Source organism: Molossus molossus, unplaced genomic scaffold (assembly GCF_014108415.1).
Source record: "Molossus molossus isolate mMolMol1 unplaced genomic scaffold, mMolMol1.p scaffold_m16_p_13, whole genome shotgun sequence".
In the NCBI taxonomy this organism is placed as follows: Eukaryota; Metazoa; Chordata; class Mammalia; order Chiroptera; family Molossidae; genus Molossus; species Molossus molossus.
The window spans coordinates 43,617,109-43,637,546 of record NW_023425348.1 but is presented as its reverse complement, the minus strand read 5'-3'; the positions used below and the strand labels follow the sequence as shown (position 1 = coordinate 43,637,546).

At 55.7% G+C, this 20,438-nt stretch overlaps 1 protein-coding gene across 2 annotated transcripts in view; it reads left to right on the top strand.

The window, feature by feature from the left end:
* The window catches only part of DGAT2 (diacylglycerol O-acyltransferase 2), a 31,358-nt gene extending 11,203 nt beyond the window's left edge, over nt 1-20,155 (top strand). For both annotated transcript variants that reach the window (XM_036258810.1, XM_036258811.1), the window contains 7 exons: nt 3,734-3,862; nt 8,644-8,751; nt 9,140-9,210; nt 15,801-16,005; nt 16,620-16,794; nt 18,046-18,248; nt 19,856-20,155. In XM_036258810.1, the coding sequence (XP_036114703.1) occupies nt 3,734-3,862; nt 8,644-8,751; nt 9,140-9,210; nt 15,801-16,005; nt 16,620-16,794; nt 18,046-18,248; nt 19,856-20,010 (1,046 nt within the window). In that variant the 3' untranslated portion in view covers nt 20,011-20,155. The remainder of the gene's footprint in view (nt 1-3,733; nt 3,863-8,643; nt 8,752-9,139; nt 9,211-15,800; nt 16,006-16,619; nt 16,795-18,045; nt 18,249-19,855) is intronic.
* Nucleotides 20,156-20,438: the final 283 nt, after the last annotated feature.

Below are 20,438 nucleotides of genomic sequence, written 5' to 3'. Positions count from 1 at the left end.
CTCTGAAGGAAAACAAGTCGCTCATTCCCCGCCTCCTCCCAGCCTCCCCCGTTTTGTTGTGGGGAGAAGAGAGAAGGAACTTGGGGGCCTGTAGCATAGGGACAGGATGCAATCCTGGATGTTGGGGCTGAATTGAGCCCAACTCTGCCACCCTCTGACCTAATGACCTTGGCCATGTCACTTCCCTGAGCCGTTTTATCACCATCAAAATGGGAATGAGGATGCCAGAGTCCTGGTAAGGAGTCAGATGCCTAGGGAAATGCTTTGGGGGCCCCAAAGCTTTATGGGCCATGTGGGCAGCATCCCTGTCACCCAGCCCTGCAGGGAGGGAGCCTGGGGGCCTGAGGAGCAGCCAGAGCAGAGACCTGCTCTTCCTCTTGCTCAGAAAACCTTTCTAAGTGTCGCTCTGGACCAGGCCCTGGGAACCCAGACGTGGATCAGACCCAGGCCTGGTTCTTGCACAGCTTGCTGGGAAAATGGACTTGTAGTCAGCAGTGAGTACAAGGTGAGGGGCAGTGGGAGCCTGGAGGGAAGACTCCATTCTCTGTCTTATTTCTCCATTCAGCCGGCCTCTCCTGACTATCTGCACACAGGTTCTCTCCATGGGGTTTGGGGTGGTGGTGTAAAAGAGCCCCTGACGATTCCAGGCTTTCATGGGCCTTAGATTATCATCTCAGAGAAGGAAAGGCAACCTCTCTCCAAAGGCTTGCTCTTTCTGGGTTTTGAAAGAGGAGCTGCCTTGTCTCAATGTCAGGGTGTCATCAGGTGGACAAGGCAAAGAGGGGCTTTCTAGGCAGAGAAGCAATGACTCGATATTTCTTAGGCCCATGGGGGCTTCCACGGGCTCGGTTCGCATCGTGCACGGGCCAGCTCCTGGCTGGCTCTGCGGTCGGCCAGGTTGGACTCTGGCAGCCAGGAGGCAGCTGAGCAAACCCAGGCCTGAGGAACGCCATGGAAGCTCCCTCCTGGACTCCCACAGGGACACCCGTCATCCTCTGTGGACTTTGCGTTTGCTACTTTGGTGCAGAGCTGGCTGTGGGCCATAGTTGGGACAAGGCTGGGTGAGAGCAGACTGGGCAGTGGGAAAGCCTGGCTCTGGCCGACTTGCTGTGGGGCTGGTGGGCATCCCGTAAGCCCTCGTCCTGTCTGAGTGACGACTGGACCAGGTGGTCTGCACTTCCTGTACTCTGCCCTTGTCCGACTGAGAGACCTCTAATAAGCTTAGCAGACCCAGGTCTTTCCAGTTGTTTCAATGGGGGATATGTCATCGATGTAGAATTATTATATGCCTCCTCCCTCCCAGCAGGAGAGCTCCACGTGGTGGTAATGAGTGCAGCCAGTGGTTGGCCCTGACCCAAAGGCAGGGCCTTGACCCCAGCCCTTTCCTTAAGCCTCCTCAAGCCACTGGCCTTAGGGATCCTGTTTGCAGTAGGAAGTGGTCAAATAAGACACTGCCTGATGTCCTTCCCTCTGTTGTCTTTTTTCCCCTGTCCAGCAAAGGTGGAGGTCCCCAGCTCCTCCCTCCTCCCCCACCGCTGCCTCCAGCCCAGGCCTGCCCTACCTGAGACTTTGGACTGAAGATCTTGTTAAAATGCACATTTTGATTTAGCAGATCCAGGCCGGGGTCACAGACCCTGCATTTTTAAACACCTCCCAGACCACACTTTGAGTAGGAAGGTGCCAGGGCACCCAGCCTGCCCCGGACCCAGAGCAGGCACATCCTTCCCCCTCAGCTCAGTCCTGGCCTCCAGGGCCCCTGCTTTACTTCATGGGGTGCAGCTCAGGCGGCAGAGCCAGCTGCCAGGGGACGACTTGGAAGGCCAGCCCATGGATCAAGGGTTCAGGCCTGTGCTGAGCCTCACTTCCCTCCCCCATGTTCCTCCCCAGGCTGCTCCCCACTTCTGGACAGGTTTACCAGGTCCTGAGCTCAGCCCACCTTTGGACCTGCTGTGTCCCATGGGCCCGTGGCACCTGCTGTGGGGAAAGGGAGGTGCCCTGAGCAGGGGCAGGACTCCTGCATTCCAACCCTGGCTCTGCTGCCTGGTACCCTAGTGCAAGTCAGTACTCCTCTCCTCAGGCTGCCTGATGGTCCGACTGAACCAGGGGGTGCCAGGGCGTCCTCAGTCTCCAGGATGGGCTATTAGGAAAGGGTGGAAAGGACCTGTGATGGTACAGTTTTTACATCGAGAGGGCGAAGGAGCAATTATGGGCCAAACCTCTGGCATCCTCTGTGACTCAGCCTCTTTAGTTGCTTTTGTGAGTTCACATACTGCCACCTCTACCCCACTGTGCCTTTGGTGCATTAGATGCTACTGAGCACCCAGTAAGTGCCATACCCTGGGGATATGTCAGGGAGCTCTCAAGGGCTTGCCTGGGGTCACAGTAGTGGTGGAACCAAGATCTGAACTGGCATCTGACTCCTGCTGTACCAGGCCCCGCCCTCTGGTCCATTAGACCAGGTGAAGAGGACAGGAGGGTACGTCTGCCTTGAGTTACTGTGTTTCTCCTAAAAGTCAAAGCAGTTGTTGACTTCCAACTGCTGAGAGGTGTGTTCCTTTCTAAGCTGTGCCCTCGCTGTGCTACAGATTTGAAGAAACGCATAGGCTTGAGTGTAAGCCCCTGAACCCCTCTCCCTCACACTCCCAGCGGTGGGCCAGGGTGGAAGGTCATGACACCCTCAAGGACAAGATTGTGACTTAGTGCCCGGGGCCTTGCAGAGTGGGTGGTATGAAGGAATATTTGACTAGTGCACAGTGGGAATTCAGTGAAGATATGTTGAGCAAAGGGCATGCAGTTGGAGCTTGGCAGATATGGGGTTGGAGTGTTCTGCTCCTTTGGTCCGGCTGCCGGAAGGAATGGGGTGTAGCTTAGGAACCTCGCCCATGCTCTCCCCCAGGGCTGCCTCTCTTGCAATCACAAGGCTTTCTGGTCCCACTGCCCCTCAATCACTGAAGCCCAGGGCATCATCCTGGGGCACAGCCACAGAGCCAGCTAAATGAGCACATCTTAACTTCCAGGCTTGGCACGTGCTTGGCAGGGAACATAATTGCAGCCCTCAGTGACGCAGGCTGCCCGAAGCTCACTGGCCATCAGGTCCTTTGCAGAAGCAAAGGCTCTGGCCTGGTTACTCCCTGGGCCCCAAGCTTTGGGCACTGGGATGAAGCTGAAACTGTAACCCCTCTGAAGGTGCGGGTGGTGGTCTTGGTGGTGTTGGGGGTGTGGGCAAGAGGCCCAGCTCCTTGGAAAGGGTATCAGTCCCAGGGATAAGAGAGGTAGGGTAGGGATTCGGGGTGCTCAAAGTGCAGTTGGAGGGAAAAAAAACATTGCAAATTGGATGTTGAACCTCTGTCCTTGGCCTCGCAGACACAGATAGCAAAGGTTAAATATTTGTACTAGATCCAGATAAAAACAGGAGTTTGATAGAGGGGTTAGGAAAGAAGAGACCTGGCGGTTTGGAGAGCCTCCCCGTAGCGCCTTTGGCTACTTCATCTGGTCTCCAAAATGACCCTATTCCCATTGGATATGTATAAAAACGGGCACAGGGAGGCATGTGAACAGCCCAGAATTTGTAGCTACTGGGTGACAGTTCTAGGATTTGAACTCATGTCTGTCTGAGTTTGTGGCCCATGCTCCTCTGACATCCAGGAAGGTGCCTGTGGGAGGTGGCTTGGTGCTGGGGACTCTGCGGCTGGAGGAAAGGGGGCAGCAGGCTGACATCTCCTCTCTGTTGCAGGCACTGGCTCCAGCATCCTCTCGGCCCTTCAGGACCTCTTCTCTGTCACCTGGCTCAACAGGTCCAAAGTGGAAAAGCAGCTACAGGTCATCTCGGTGCTACAATGGGTCCTGTCCTTCCTCGTGCTGGGTAAGCTGGGGCTTCGAGGGTGAGGGCAGGCAGGGGCCACCTCCCCAACATAGGTTAGAACAGAAACTCTGGTTTGCAGGGGTGAGAGGTAAGAACATCTTCCCACTTCCCACCTTGTGGGTCCCTGATCCAGTGCTCTCCCCCTGGGATGCATGAGGACTCAGACTCAGGGGAGGTGGTGGTACGGTTCTCATTTTACAGATAGGAAATCCAAGTCTCAGAGAACATAAGTAACTTGTCCAAAGTCACCCAGCTTTGAATTCAAGGCTATAGGACCCCAAAGCCTGTGTTTTTCTCACGTGCCACCCTGCCCACCAACAGACATTTTCCGGCAGGCATGTTGCTTTGCCGTCGGGTGCTGTGGTGCTGGGTTTGAGTCTTCACTCGAAACACAAACAAAGCTCTGTGCCCTTCTCCTTGAGCTGTCTGAGAGTTGGTTTCCTCATTTTGAATGTGAGGAAAATGCTGCCTAATCCACATGGCTTTTGTAGAGATTCAAGATAAGGGATGAGAGCAGGCCCAGGGCCCAGTCACAGCGGGTCCTCGCCGCCCGCTGCGCACAGCCCCCAGCTGCTTCCCGCAGCGCATCGAACGCCTGCTCCCTCCTCTCTCAAACCTCCCACATCAGCACTCTGGGTGCTGCTTCTGGTCCAGGTTGGTGTCCTCACTCCCTGGGTTGCCATCCCCAGGGGCAGGACATCTGGATTGTGTGGGAGGAGGAAAGGGCCCATCCCAGCAGCCTCTGCTCTTCCCTAGGCCCCTGTGTCTCTAGCATAATAAGTGGCTTTCCCAGCACCCAGGCAGACACACCTGCCGCAGAGCAGCATAGAGAACATTCCAGTGCCTGGGGCGAGTCCCCCTGGGTGGCCCACTCGTCAGGACTGTCCAGTCTGGTGGGGTCATCAGGAGTTACCCTCTCATTGCTGAGCGACTGTCCTTCCAGGGGGTGTGGGGGCCTCTGGGACCACATTTCTAGGGCAGCTCCGTGCAGCCCCTCCCTCCCTTTGCAGGACAGAGGGCTAGGACGGGGGTGCTAGTTGTCGAACCCCACCGTGTACCAGGCACCTGCTGTGTCTCCTTGACTTCTCACTTCACAGGTCCTCACCTGTGAAGCTCACAGAGGCTCCGTGAGACTGTGAAGTGAGATTCTGAAACAGCTGGTCTTCGCCTTTAGGCCCAAGAGTGGACTTTAGGGGGGGCTATGAAGCCCTAACATTAAGTACAAAATTATATGTAAGAGTTTATGCACATTTTTCTGGGATGCAAGGCAGTTGCTGTTCTTAGATTCTTACAGGGACATATGGCCTCAAAAAGATAAAGAAACACTGGTCTGGGGAATAGAGCAAATTAAACTGGCTCCCTCGGGGCTCAAACCCCCGCCTTGGCCTGCATGCGGCTACTGAACTAGAATCCTAGAGTGGAGAGCACAGTGTAGCCCCTCCGTTTCAGATAGGAAGTAGGGGCTGCAGAGCCTTCCCCAGAAACACGTGAGAAGGAGGTGGGACCAAGAAAAGACCCCATGGACTCCAGTCTCCCAGACCCCTGCCTCATCCGATTTGCCAGCTCCCTCGGTCCCCTTTTGCACTGAGATGCCGCCACTGTCCGTCTTAGTGGGTCAGAGCTCGGCTGATGAGGAGCCGAGCAGCTGGTGGAGGCCCAGCCCGTGCCGCGCACGACAGGCACTGGCCCGAGGTGTAGCTTAGCAATCCATCAAACCTGACCACAGCCCAGAAACCGGCCCAGCATCTTCCCAACGCCCCTGTGTAGGTGGGAGCCAAGCCTGGTTGGGCGGGCAGGTTGGCTGAGCTGCTTCTAATTACTGCCCTGAGCATCCCAGCCTCTTCCTCCTGCTGCCACCTAAATCTGTTGGCAGAGGTCCCCTGATGCTGCACAGGCTGCTGCCACCCCATCAGCCTCCCTGTGAACAGACTCTTCACCATTTTTCTGCTGTAGACCCTCAGGCATTCTGATAAAGCCTATAAACTTCTCCCAATGCTTTTAAATGTGTAATACAAAATGCATTGGGTTTCAAAGGAAGCCACTGATACTGAAAACCGAGGATGTTGAAATAGAAATATGCACACATTAAGAAACCAAATTAGACATGTAGTAACCCACACGCTTTTTATCATCACAGTAAACAAGATCTAGCAGCAGGACTAATCATTAATTCTCAAGTAGCGATGAGAAGAAATGCTTTTTCAGGATTTCTGCGATTGCTGGAAACGTGATGAAAACACCTGTTTTCGATTGTACTGTCCACAGTACTGCTAAGGGTACTGTGGTCTATCACAGCCATAAATGAAGGAGATACTACATTTCCATTAGAGATGGGTAAAAATGAAGATGCCGTTTGGTTTCCGTCCAAGTTCGTGAATCTTTTGACTGGACGCATAATTGTGTGTGAAGTCCTCCCCACACATCATCACATGTGATCTCCCCAACACCCCGCAAGGACGCGGAGGGTCAGGGATGGACCGTGGCCAGTGAGCAGCAGGGCTTGTCACGGGGCCCTCTGCTGCCTCTCTGCCCTGCTCACAGGCCTCGGGGTCTCACGAGCATCACCGTGACGCGTGGGGCGGGGGTGCAGGTGGCCCTGAGCCTTCCACATGCGGAGCCCCGGGGCGATCCCTGGTTCTTGACATCTCATGGACCCGCAGTGTCGGATCCTCTGCAGCCCCATGACCTCCGACCTCCGAGGGTGGAACGGGGAGCATTGTTTGGAAAGTAGGATGAGGCTCTGTGAAAGCAAGGTCGTTCGGTGGGCCGAGTTCAGTTTTGTTTGATAAACCTGTCCTGTGTCGGTTGCAGGGGCTGGAGAGGTTACCCTGACCCAGTTCCAGCTCCCGAGGCGCTCAGAGCCCGGAGAGCTGCCAGCTGGAAGGAGTCTGCTGGGGGAGGCGGATGATCAGTACTGTGAGAAGGGCTGTGGATACAAGGAGTAGGGGGAGAGGGACCCTCCGGCCAGAAGGTCCTGAACTAGGATGCAGTCTCCAGACGCGTGTCTGTCCTCTTTTCCTCCCTCCAGGCTGCCGTCGCACCAGAGTGAGGATAGTAGGTGGGGATTCCCACCTTCCCGGAGAGCCCAGACTCTAGGGTGGGCCTGGGGCTCAGACTCTCTAGTCCCTGCACCCCTCAGGAGAATTAGGGCTTTGATGACAGCCAGGTTTCCAGGCTGCTTAGACCTCGCCCGAACCTCGCAGCCCCGCCCAGGCCCACCTGGAGCATCCTCCGGGCTCTTTCCCAGGCCTAAGAAAGGGGACCAGTAGCAAACTGTTCACCCGTGTGAGTGACTCTGTACATGGCCTTACTGTGGACACAGCCACTCACCAGCCGGCTTCAGTGCCTCGCGGTTTGCCTGTGACAGGGTCCGCAGGCTCCCAGTGCTTCCCGAGGCACGCGCCTTCCCTGTCCGTGATGTCGCGCTCCTAAACTGGTCCCGAAACACTGGACGCCCGGTCACTGCGTCACTGCCCCTCCCCGGGTAGTCACTCCATTTTAGCTACCTTGGGAAGAGGCTACCCAGGAGTCTAGAACAGGACTGGACCGTGGATGACAAGGGGCTGCCATTTTCCTGCCCTTAGCCTCCCCTCTCCCTTGGGAAACCAGGGAGGCTCAGCATGGTGGGAGGACGAGAGTGTGGCATCCGGAGCCAGGCAGCCCTGGAGCGCCCCTGACCAGCACAGTGCCCAGCGAAGGGAGAGCACAGAGCAAGGGCGGTGGAGAGGGTGCTGAATGGAGACCCGTTCCACCAAGCATGGGTACCCGCTGCCCCGGCCCTGTGCTGAATGCTAGCGGGTAGAGAAGATACGGCCCGTGGCTAGAGAATTCAGAGGTCAGAGGTCATGTGCGAGGGTGGTGTCACATTGGAGAACAGTGCCAAAGGGATGAGGTCTAAGCTTCTGAAGGTTGGGGAATTGGACAGATAGAAGAAGCCTGTTGAGGGCATCTAGGGGCAAGCCATGAGGTAAGCCAGGCTTGGCATGGACCTGCCTTCCTCTCTGTGCCAAGTTATTCAACCTTTTGGCCAGCAAGCCCAGAACAAAGTGAGCGCAGGCAATCCGGTCCCAGGGAGTCTTCTCAGAATCCTGCGTCCTGGGGCTGCCTGGCACTTCCTTATGTTGGAGGCTGCCAGTCCTGCTGCCAGTCCTCCTCCCAGTCCTCCGGGGGCTGGCGTCCCTCCTCTCCCAGGTCCCTTTGTGGCAGTCTGGGCTTCTAATTTTTGGTGAATTACTAAAGCCTGGTGCAGATTATGGTTTGAATCCTGGCTCTACCGCTCTCGTGCTGGGTGCCCTTGGGCACGTTACCCCTCCTAGAGCCTCAGTGTTCTCATCTCCAGATGATGTCAAGGTCACCCTGCCTCACACCTGAGACAGTGGCTCAGCCCCCGTCCTGGGACGTGGAGGCACTCGGCAGGTCTCTCCTCATGTCCACAGTAACTGTGCTGGGGCCTGGGGTGGGATGAACATGCAAGGAGGGGACAAAAAGAACAGCTCTAAGCACAATGCACAAGGAGCTGAAGTTCTTCTCTGACGACACTGCTGCCCAGGCACCATGGGGCCCCATGGCCCTCAACGCCAGGGCAGCCTGGCGGAGTCTAGGAGATGAGGCGGCCTCTCTGTGAGCCTGCTCCTCCCCAGGTTATGCCCATGGCCTTGCTTGTGCCTACCTCAGTGTCATAGTAAACAAACGCTCACACAGTCACTCGGTGAGCCTTCGCCCAGGGGAGACTGAGACCCAGGGAGGACAGCCTGACCTGTGCCCCTCCGCCTGCCCACCAGGAGTGGCCTGCAGCGTCATCCTCATGTACACGTTCTGCACCGACTGCTGGCTCATCGCGGTGCTCTACTTCACCTGGCTGGTGTTCGACTGGAACACGCCCAAGAAAGGTAAGGGTAGTGTCTCCTTGCCCTACCCCTGGCCCTGGGCACCCTCCCTCTTACACAGGCTGAGGCTCCCACCGTGGGTGTTGCCTCCTTTTTACTTAACAACTACTATGTAAGACACACTGGGCTGGGCCAGGGTGTGGTTTTGAGCGAGGGGTTAAAAGCACCTCCAACAGCACCATCCTGGCCCTCATAGGAGCTCACATTTAACCATGGGTTTGCATGACATGAGGGAATCGATATGGAAAGGGCCCAGTGGGGGAGAAGATGCTGCGTGGAAAGGGAGTCACCCACTGCAGGGTTCCACACTGGCCCTGTCTTGTCTTCTTGCCCAAACATCACCCTCCTCCATTCCCACTCCTTCCCAACACTTTGTTTTGTTCTCTGGAAGGTGGCAGGAGGTCACAGTGGGTCCGAAATTGGGCTGTATGGCGCTACTTTCGAGATTACTTTCCCATCCAGGTAAAGATTTGTGGGTATCATCTTAGGAGGGTGGGAATGGGTGGGAAATCTGAATTTAAGCCTTAACCTACCCATCCATAGTGACAACGCATGCTGAGTTGAACCATGTGACATCTCCCACTATGAGCATCTGTTTATACTCTTCCCCAATTTATGTAGCATTTGAGCAATGTAGGATACAAATAATGCCATACCAGGTACACAGAAAAATCAAGACTTGGGGGGAAAATACTAGTATTTCAGCCATAAGTGTCAACAGAGTTATGGTGGTTGAGCTTCATCATTAGCTCTGTGCTTCCTGGCAACCAAGGCAAAAGGGGAAACATGATAGTTGTTGGTTCTTGTTTTGGGAAACGAAGAAGCTTACTAGTTCCTTAGTGAAACAAGACTATTTCTAGCATTTGGATCTAAAAGATGTTTCAGACACTGAGATCCTGAGTGATATAAGGGGCAGATATGAGCAGGTGTTACAGCCATTGTTTGTCTGCCTCTTGATGACTATTAAAGACATGATTTAAAATGGGAGGGGAAAAAAAAAATTATTAAAGCCCTGGCCGGTTTGGTTCAGCGGTTAGAGCATCGGCCTGCGGTCCTGAGAGACCCGGGTTCGGTTCCCGCTAAGGGCGCGTACCTCGGTTGCAGTTTGTCCCCGGCCCTGGTTGGTTGTGTGGGTGGCAGCCACTCGATGTGTTCCTTTCACGTCGATGTTTCTCTCTGTTCCTCTCTCTCCCTCCCATTCTACCTGAACAAAAAATGGAAAAAATCGGGTGAGGATAAAAAAAAAATAAATAAAAATAAAATAAAATAAAATGGGAGGGGATTTATGAAGAGCAATACTTAAACAGTCCAAATTCATCCGGCTTGAACCAAGAACAGCACTGAACCAAGTAGAACTGTAACAAAGGTGGGAGGGGCTTTCTTTCCTTCCGAAGCTCTTCTGGAAATGTAATTTCAGCCAGTGGCAGGGGTCCCTGGCGTCACGGCCATGGGAACCAAGGCCTGGGGAACTTGATGAGCAGTGAAAGACGAGTGAGACCCTGGTTGCTGCGGTGCGTGGGGAGGGCTTCTGGAGGAGGTGCCTCTGGAACTCCAGCCTGCGAGCAGCACCGAGGAGGCAGGGGGAGCAACGGGGGCACAGGCACAGGGTTCGAGAAGAAGCCCGCGGAGTGGAGAGGGGGACCTCCATTTCCTGGGGCACTTCTAGGAGCCAACACCTTTCTCTGAGTTTCCTTTTACCTCACGGCACCCTGTAAGGGGTAGTAACTGTATCCCTTTTTACAAAAGAGGGAACCGAAGGTCAGAGTAGCAAAGCTGCGCGAGGCTAGTGAGGGGTGGAGCCAAGATTCCTATGGCTGTCTGGCCTCCAGCCGGGCTCTTGCCTCCCTATGTACCAGGGTCGTGGGGAATGAGCTTGGGCAGACACGCAGGCTTCCCGCAGCCTCGGAGGACGGAGGCAGGAAAAGCCCATTCTGACTCTGGGGGAGGCACTCTCCCTTCCGGGGTCCAGACTCCCCATTTGAAGCAAGTTTAGGCCAAGCTGGTCTCTGGGTTTCCTTCCTGCTGCACCATCAGCTGCTATGGGACCTCCACACGGGTCTTCTGTGCACCCGCCTTCTCTTCTCTGGGGCCAGCCTCCAGGTCCTGACAGGATAAATGGTGGCGTGGTCTGGCTTTCAGCCTCTGTTCCACTCGGCAAGGCAGAGGCATCTGAGCCCTGGTGCATCTGGATGACACTGGTGGATTGTGGATGAGCCTGGCAGAATCCTGAAGGGTTTTTCTGTAGGTGAAAGACCTGTCTGGCCAGCTCCCTCGGCACCCGAGCCCTGGCACACCCTAGTTTCAGAGGTAGCCCAGTAGAAATCAGTGGGGTTGGAAGAGTGGTGGCAGCGTGTGAATGTGAAATTGTTGTGAGTCAGCCACTGAGACATCCTGGCGTGCTGCCTGGGGGAGGTGGCTGGTTGACCCCCGCACTTCTCCAGTGCACCCAGTATTGTGGGGTAGCCTGGGGCCAGCTCCCTCTGCCCACACCAGCCTGAGCCCACTTTTTCCTGAACCTTTGGGGTCAGGGTTCTCACTCCTCTTCTTTCCTGACCCCATCTCGCCAGCTGTGAGAATTTTGAGGATGTTGCTAAGAGAATGTTGCCTCATAGGACCCAACCCTCTCATTTTGCAGGTGGGGAAATAGTCCTGAAGAGGGGCAAGGACTAGTCCGGGTTGTACAGTGAGTCCATGCCAGCTTTAGCCCTAGAACCCAGACTCCAGGTTCTTTCCCCCTGCATTCCTACTGCCTCTTCCTGCGGGACAGATTCCTTCCTGGATTTCCCATTGGATTCAGCCCCACGTCCTGGGTCTCCTCTCTCTGCCTTGCCGTTGGAGGCCTGGGCTGAGGTTTTGCTCTGTGACTCCATTCGCTGAGCTTCTGTTGCTCCCCATGCAGTGCTGGGCACGGCGACACAGAGGAGTCAGCCTGGTCCCTGCCCTCAGGTGAGCTCACCATCTAATGGATCCTGCCAGACTTCGTCACTTCCTGCCCATGGGACCACAGGCACACTTTATCAAGCTCCCTGAGCCTCATTAGTCTCGTGCAAAATGGAGCTGTATATATGATGGAAAGTGGTAGGTGATGCTTAATTGTGAGGAATTGTGGACTCTCTACTAGGGCCCTCACCTAAGGGGCCAGGCCTACCACTCGGGAAGCCTTCTTGAGGATGATAGCCCCGTCAGCCCAGAGGAGGGTGACCTGATGACTATTAGTCAGAACTGGACAGGCAGATGCTCTTCCCCACTGCTCTTTGGCTTTCCTTTTCTTTTGAAATCCTCACCCGAGGATATTTTTCTATTTATGTTCAGATAGCGTGAGAGGGAGGGAGAGAAAGAGAGAGAGAAACATTGACGTGAGAGGGACACATCAACTGGCTGTCTTCTGCAAAACCCCGACCAGGGCCAGAGACAAACCACAACTGAGGTACGTGCCCTTGGCCGGAATCGAACCCACGACTCATTGGTCCGTGGGCCAACACTCTAACCACTGAGCCAAACCAGCCAGGGGTCTTTGCCTTTCTTAAAGAGCCAAAACAAAATCCAGTGTCCCCTTATCACACTTTTGCTCCAAGAAATCAGCTGGGAGTTGGAACCACAAGACACGGTTGAGCTGGCCCTGCGAGGCCCTGCGGCATGAGGACTGAAGCCACAGGCGGCCTTAGGCAGGCCAGGGCACTGAGTCTCAACCTGGACTTTGCTCTTGCCTACAGGTGACCTTGGCCAAGTTCCTACCCTCTGGGGTCTCAGGCTCCTCCTCTGTGAGAGGTTTTGCCTTTGGTGGCCTGACATCAGGGCTGATGCTCTGTGGAGTTGTGTGTGACCCTCCTGTCACCCCCTCTTCTCAGCCTCTTGCCGATGCTTGTGTACTGATCTTTAGCTGTACTCAGTGCCCACACCTTGCCTCTCCCTTCTTGCTGGAGTTCTTTGCTCTTTGCCGCCAGAGCAGCTCAACTAGCCCAGAGAGCATCCCTTTCTCAGCAGCGCGGGGGCTCATGTTAGCAGCAGCCACCAGGACTGCTGGCCACCTGGGCGGGGAGTGGGCAGTGCCTGGGTCACCGCTCCCTGAGGTATAGGCAGTGTTTGGGGAGAGGAAGGAGACAACGAAAGAGTCTGAGCTTAGAATCCTCTGTGTGTCCATCTGCCTCATTTCATGAATGGGCCCAGAGAGGAGGGCCCGCCCCAAGTTCACGGAGCGAGTCAAGATCAGGCCTGGTGGAGGAACCAAGGCTGTCTGCTTTAGGACCAGGTTCTCACTCCTGCATGTCTCTGCCACCGTGCCCCGCTGTGTGAGCTCAGGCAAGTGTCTGCTCTTCTCAGGCTCTGAGTTTCCCTCTGTGGTGCCAGGGTGGCACAGCCTATCTGAGCACCTCTCCTGCCCGGACAGGCAGTGTGTGAGAAGTGACTTGCCAGGAATATGTCCCGGGCTCACATGAGCCAGTCGGCTTGGCCTGGCCAGCCCCTTGGACTGAGTCTTTGTCCTGGGGAACAGGGAACACGAGAGCAGGCATGTCAACAGAGCAGTGTCCTTCCTCCTCCCTCCAGGATGAACACTCTGTCCAGCCCTGAGGGGAGGAGAATGTGGCACAAAGAGACCAGAGCTGTGTCACAGGCCTGCCTTCTTCTGGGCACTGCACCCAGGGCTGTCAACCCGCACTGTGCCCCAAGGCACCTCATTTCACCAACGTCCCACCAGACAGAGGCTTGGGGAGGGGATAAATGGTTTAAAGAACCGCCAGGTGACACTTCTATAACCCAGGCCCAGGTGGGTGGCCTCATTAGCGGTGGCGAATGTCTTGCTGTGCCCCAGGCATGCAGCCATTCCTTTCTCCAGGCCCAGTGTCTCCCCTGAGGAAAGGAATCTCTCCCGCCATTCTGTGCTTTGGGCTCCCAGGCCCAGCTACCAGCTCGGGAGCAAGTTTCCAGTGTGGCCCTGGCCGCCTGCGCTCTCACCCCAGCACCTTCCTTTGCATGGAGACTGGCCCAGGTGCTTTATCTCTCTGCTCTACTGAGCGTTTGCGTGGTGGGCCGCCCTGCTCGTCAGGAGGCAGAACCTCGGAGCAGCCACCTTGCCAAGCGCATCGAGCTGGGCTCCCACTGGACCCCTCGCTGCCTGCCCCACTGGCCTGGACTAGGCCGCTGCCGTTCCATGTATGCGGTGGGCAGCGCAGAGGTGGGTGAGCTTCAGCGCAGCCTCAGCCTGCTTGCCAAAGGCAGTGTGAAAGGAAGGATGTCTGAAGTAGCAGGTGTCGCTCACCCACACACATCTGGCAGTCACAGAGCGACCCATGCTTCCGTCTCCTCTGGCCTCCATCAGGTTTCAGTGTTCCCCAGGCCACTCCTCTCCCCAAACTGAACACACTGTCCTCCCCTCAGCTAGGAGGTCCCCAAATCTGGGAAACGCAGGCTCTTTTTATTGTGCGACGGCCAGTGGCCCTGTCCTGCTGCACAGGCGCATGGAAGGGGCACCTCTGAGCTCTTTAGAAAGTCCGGGCACTCACAGAACCAACATATTCATATCCTTCAACCTAGGAACTGTTTCTAGAAGTTTGTCTCAAGAATATAATCAGACGTGTCGGTAAAAATGAGGCATGTATGGAAGCATTCTTTCTTTTTTTTTTTTTTTTTTATTCTCACCCGAGGATATTTTCCATTTTTTTTGTACAGATAGAGTGGGAGGGAGAGAGAGAGGAAGGGAGAGAGAGAGAGAAACATCGATATGAAGGGACACATCGAGTGGCTGCCACCCGCACGACCAACCAGGGCCGGGGACAAACTGCAACCGAGGTACGCGCCCTTAGCGGGAACCGAACCCGGGTCTCTCCGGACCGCAGGCCGACGCTCTAACCGCTGAGCCAAACCGGCCAGGGCTGGAAGCATTCTTTCTGAGGGACATTTTGGAAGCCTCTGAGAGGTCCATCAGCCAGGGTTCCATTTTAGTTCCACGCGGGTCGCTTAGCTGTGTGGTAGAATGACACAGCCACACGGAGACATGGACTGAGGAATTTTGATAAGGAAAAGTAGATAGGATATGATCATGCTTGGTAGGAAATTATGTAAAAATGATAACCAGATGGCCTCAATTTTGTGCCTTTTTTTTTTTTTAAAGCATGTGTATATTTGAATAGGAAAAAGACTCAACACATCAGAGTGGTTTAGCTGGATGGAAGTATGACAGGTGTTTGGTGTATGACAGGCTTTTGATGTTTTTCATTTTTTGTTAAATTTTCTGTATTTTGAAAATTCTCTGTGATTATTCATTATTTTTCTAATCAGAAGAAAAAGTGGTGTTTTCTGAACAAAATACCAGCTCTCTCCACCCCTCTCAGCACCCTCCCTCCATCGTGTTTGTCGTAATGCCGGGCGGGCGCCTCTTGTTGCTCAGGGTTTAGGAAACTTTGCACCAGCCTCCCACTCTCTAACCCCAGCCCCAGGGCAGGAGGAGGCCCTGTGGAAGCCAGTCATGCGTTAGAGCATCCCAGGACAGCTTCGTTGCAGGCACCACAGGCCGGCTGCCCAGGGCACAGCTGACCTGCCTGCCCCACTGCGCTGGCTCCGAGCTGTGGCTTGCTCTCGTCCTTCCGGCGTCAGAGCCCAGGCAGAACCCGGCTGCCTGGAAGGAAGTTTCCATTCAGGTTGGCAGCACTGTCTCACCTCTGGCCAGACTAAGGGACTTGGACTTACCCCAATAGGAACCAGAGAGTTACAGGGATTGCATTGGGTTTTAGACTAGTCACATTGGCTGTGGTGAGGAGGATGGGCACAGAGGGACAGAAGACAGGAGGCTGGCAGAGTACACAGAAGAGGACCTGGTGTGTTCGGCTGGAGAAATAAGGGGATCAAGGGAGAAAGTTTTGCACACCCTCCCAGGGACTTGCAATCCAAATGGCCCCAGTGATGAAAGTCTGAGGTCAGGTGTAGAGGGTCACTCTAGTCCTTGAGGCCCAGGGTCCCAGGGCTATGGCAAATCCTGTCTCTCCTCTACTTTCTGGGTGTGCCCCAGGACCCCTCCCCCCTGGCCAATTTCCTCTCACCTAAGCTTTTCCCTGCAGCTGGTGAAGACTCACAACCTGCTGACCACCAGGAACTACATCTTCGGATACCACCCCCATGGCATCATGGGCCTGGGTGCCTTCTGCAACTTCAGCACAGAGGCCACGGAAGTGAGTAAGAAGTTCCCCGGCATAAGGCCTTACCTGGCCACGCTGGCCGGCAACTTCCGGATGCCAGTGCTGAGGGAGTACCTGATGTCTGGAGGTGAGGGGCCATCTTCTCGTATCCTTCCTGGGCTCCACAGTCAAGGCCTGAGCCTGTCCACTGAGCCCGGTGACAGGTTGGCCAGGAAGCCAGTACACCACCCTGGTCCGTGCTGAGAGATGCCGCCTGCCGCAGGCACAGTGGGTCGGGGCTGAGCAGGGAGCTGCGCATAAGGTCTCCATGCTTCAACTTGGATGACATCTTGCCCAGGAGGCCTTCACTGGCCCCTTTACTGGGTACCCAGCCCCTGTGCTGCCCTCTGCACAACCCGATTGTTGTCCATGCCCCTGTCATTATCCTCCCTGTGACCCCCAACATCCTGACTCACTGGGCTTCCCCACACCGGGCACCAGCCTGGCAGAGTTAAGACCTCGGCCAGTATTTGCCAAATGAATGAGCTACCTAAACAGCCTTGTGTTGTTATCCCCATTTTACAGATAAGTAAGCCAAGGCTCAGAAAAAGGATGGCTTATGTGGGGCCATGCAACTTCTAAGTGGCTGCGTTAGGTCTGGAGCCCAAGTCCAGGGCTCTTTCTGTTTATATGTGACCGTGGCGGGGGGGTGGGGGGGGCAGTGCATCCATGGGCAGCCCTGACTGTTCCCTCGTCCCCCAGGCATCTGCCCTGTGAACCGAGACACCATAGACTACTTGCTTTCCAAGAATGGGAGCGGCAATGCCATCATCATCGTCGTGGGGGGTGCGGCCGAGTCCCTGAGCTCCAGGCCTGGCAAGAATGCTGTCACCCTGCGCAACCGCAAGGGCTTTGTGAAACTGGCCCTGCGACACGGGTAAGTGCCTTCGAGCACACACACCCTCCGAAGCGCTGTTTGGCCCGGGGGCAGCTCCTTGGCTCCTGGCGGCAGGACCCAGGCATCAGGAAGAAATAGAAGAGTTCACGGTCCTGTGTCGGGGAGGGAAGGTTGGAGCCCAGAGGTTCAGGCCAAGTGTGCCCAGTGTAGCCTTGGTGTCAGAGTGGGCAAAGGTGCAGCCTATGTCCCCGGAGCCCTGGAGGGTGGGCTGAGAGGCCAGGCTTATAGGCAGGACAATGCCCCGGGGCCAGAAACGTGTCCTGCTGCGAGCCGAGCAGGAGGCCAGAGCGAGGATGGCAGGGCCGGAAACATCAGGGAGGCCCCCTGGAGGTGCCACCAGGGCAGGCGCAGAGGAGCGGCGCAGCTGGGGTGCCTGGGACCTTGCCTGGAGAACCAGAGGCACGTTCTGCGTAGCCACGTGTTCAGTGCATTTCATTTGACAAAGCACGTCCACGTCTACGTCCCCTTTGATTCCACACCAGTCCTGCAGGAGACGACATCCCCCTTCTCCACTTGGGAAAACTGACTGAGGCTAAGTGGCCCGTAGGGGTCACACTGTAAAATGCAGAGCCAAGCTCTCTGGACTCCAGGTCCACTGTTTCTTCCCATATTTGGGCTCTGGGCAACCCCAGGAGGAAGGCTTTGGGGTGACAGACCTCCAGTAATGACATACCTTGAGTGGGAGAGAATGCAGTCTGCAGTCACCCACAAGGTAGGGATGGCACCAGCCATTGAGGTCCCACCCAGCCCTCCTCTCTGTGGCCTCAGGACCTTACCCCAGGCTTCAGAAGAAGCTGCTCTTTAGGCCCAGCCCTCGCCAGGCCCTGGGAACACAATAGACGCAGCCCCAGGGGGAAGTGGAGAGGGACGGACAGCACCGTGCTGAGGGCTGTGGCATGGAACTGAAAGACGCCTGGGTTGGGGCGGGACAGGGAGGACTCCCAGCAGAGGCAGGCCCTGCAGGATGGGAGAGAACAAGTGTTCTAGGGCAGGGCCTCAGCCTTCTCTCTGCCTGGTGGTCCCCAGGCCTGAGAAGCTCCCCAGTCACTAACAGGGAGCAGAGGGCCCATCTGATCCTGCTAGAGAGGGGACACTTGGTTTGGGATTCCCCGGGTGATTCAGGTACAGCCCTGGGGGAGGGGAGCATGGCTGGTGTCCAGGGCCTCTGGGGCTGACAGGAGGAGCTAAAGCCGGTGACTGGGGTGTGACAGACCCTGGCCTCCCTTCCAGAGCCGACCTGGTTCCCACCTACTCCTTCGGAGAGAATGAGGTCTACAAGCAGGTGATCTTCGAGGAGGGCTCCTGGGGTCGATGGGTCCAGAAGAAGTTCCAGAAGTACATTGGCTTCGCCCCATGCATCTTCCATGGCCGAGGCCTCTTCTCCTCTGACACCTGGGGGCTGGTGCCCTACTCCAAGCCCATCACCACTGTCGGTGAGCCTCCCTTCCTGAAGACCCTGGTCTTGGGGTGCCACAGCGAGTCAGCGGTGGGGTTAGGATTCAAATCCAGGCCACCGGGCTCTGATGTCCGTGCTCTAAACCGCGAGGACATGCTGGGTGGGGCCATTTGGGGATTGTTGGTGGGGTGGGGGTGGGGTGATAGGGTAGAGTTTATTCTGTGAGCCACGCTGTGCTAGGTAACAGGACAAGACCCAGCCGTTCTGTTTGTAGAGCCCAGCAGTCCATCAGGGAAGATGCTGACATGGTGAAGACCCACGCAGGGTGTGAGTAGGATGCCCTGGAGGCCATAGTGGACTCCCGGGAGGAGGTGACTCTACACTGTTAGCTGAATAGGGATTATCCAGCACAAGAGGTGGGAGGAGAGAGCTTTTGTCTGAAACAGTAGCCGTAGCGAAGTTCCCGCAGCAAGACTGTGTAGACTTTTGAGGAACAGAAAAATAAAAATCAACAGGACTGGAGCATCACCCTGTGAAAAGTATAGCAACAAATTGGCTGCAGTTGGCCCTCGGCTGTGTTGTTTTGGGCTTATTTGGGACCGTTTAGAGGATTCCAGAGAATGGTCTGCTGTAGGGATATGTGTGTGTGTTAATGGTTCACAGCTGGAGATCACACAGGAGTGTGTGGGCCACAAGCTCACACAGATACTTTGAATATTCAGAGCCAGGTATTGTTTCGTACTTTACACAGAGACCGGCTTCCTGCACTTTAGGTCGCATGAGCCGGACTCGCCCTTGACTCCTGTTCCACACAAATCCCGCCCGGCTCCGCTCTCCGCAAGGCTGCGGAGATGCTCCCGCTCAGGTGGCTGCACAGGGACAGGGAGCTGTGGGCACTGTGAAGGCAGCTGCTCTTCACTCTAATCCTGGAAAGCTGCGTGAGGGTTTTGGGGAGGGAAGGTCCAGGTTCGCATTTGAAAGCGACCCTGGGGCTGCTGGATAGAAAATGGATCAGAAAAGGCAGAAATGGGAGCCGCAGGCCAGCCCGGGGCTGTTGTGGTAGCTGCTGGCTCGGACCGAGGGCGCGGCAGTGGAGATGGAAGAGAATTTGGGAGAAATGTCAGAACCGTCTTTGCCAGGACTTGTGATGAGCTGGGTATGGAGATGAAACGGGATTAGGAAATAAAACAATGCACAGAGGAATGAATGTTGGTCTCCTCTTCCCGCTCCTGCCCTAACCGCACTCCCCAAGCCTGTCACAATTTCAGACTCCTCAGCAAAGGCCCCTGAGGAAGGCCAGGACACAGAGGCTCAGAGAGGCCAAGTGACTTGCCCAGGGCAGCGCAGCAAAGCCGTCCCCGACCACAGCCCTCCCGGGAGCTCCCTGGGTGCAGGGGTGCAGCCTGTCTCCATCCCACGTCATGCTTACTGGCTCTGCGCCTTGGGCAGGTCCCTTCCCATGCCGCCGGGCCTCAGCCTTCTCATCTGTAAAAGGGACAGCCTAAGACAGAACACATTCAGCACTGCTCCTGACACATGGCTGTCACTAGCGCAGGGTCACTGCCAACAACATCATGGTAAACACCCAGGGAGGGCGGGCCGAGCGGCATTGACTAACCAGAGGCCTCTGCCCCATCCCTGCAGTGGGCGAGCCCATCACCATCCCCAAGCTGGAGCACCCGACCCAGCAGGACATCGACCTGTACCACGCCATGTACATGGAGGCCCTGGTGAAGCTGTTCGACCGGCACAAGACCAAGTTCGGCCTCCCGGAGACCGAGGTCCTGGAGGTGAACTGAGCCGGGCCTCGGGCCCGCTGCCCGGGGGAACCCGCTGCAAATCATTTCCTACCAAGTTCTCGAGTGCTTTTTGTTCTGTAAATTTGGAAGTGGCATGGGTGTCTGTGGGTTATTTAAAAGAAATTATAATAATTTTGTTAAACCATTACAATGTTAGGTCTTTCTTAGGAAGGAAAAAAGTGACTATTTCAAGCTTTTTTGCTTCCAGTTTGTCCTGTTCTAGGTGGTGGCTAACACATCTGGGCCTTTAGAGTTGCTCAACCGACCCCTCTTCTTCCCTTCCTGAAGTTACAGAGAAAACTCGGTCCTGGTTCACTGGGGAAGAAGGACAGTTATTAGTGACTCAGGCCAGTTAGACTATTTGCTCTTTGCCCCTGGAGGATGAGGAGCAGAAGCCGCTTCTGATACAAACACCTCTATTCCCAGCC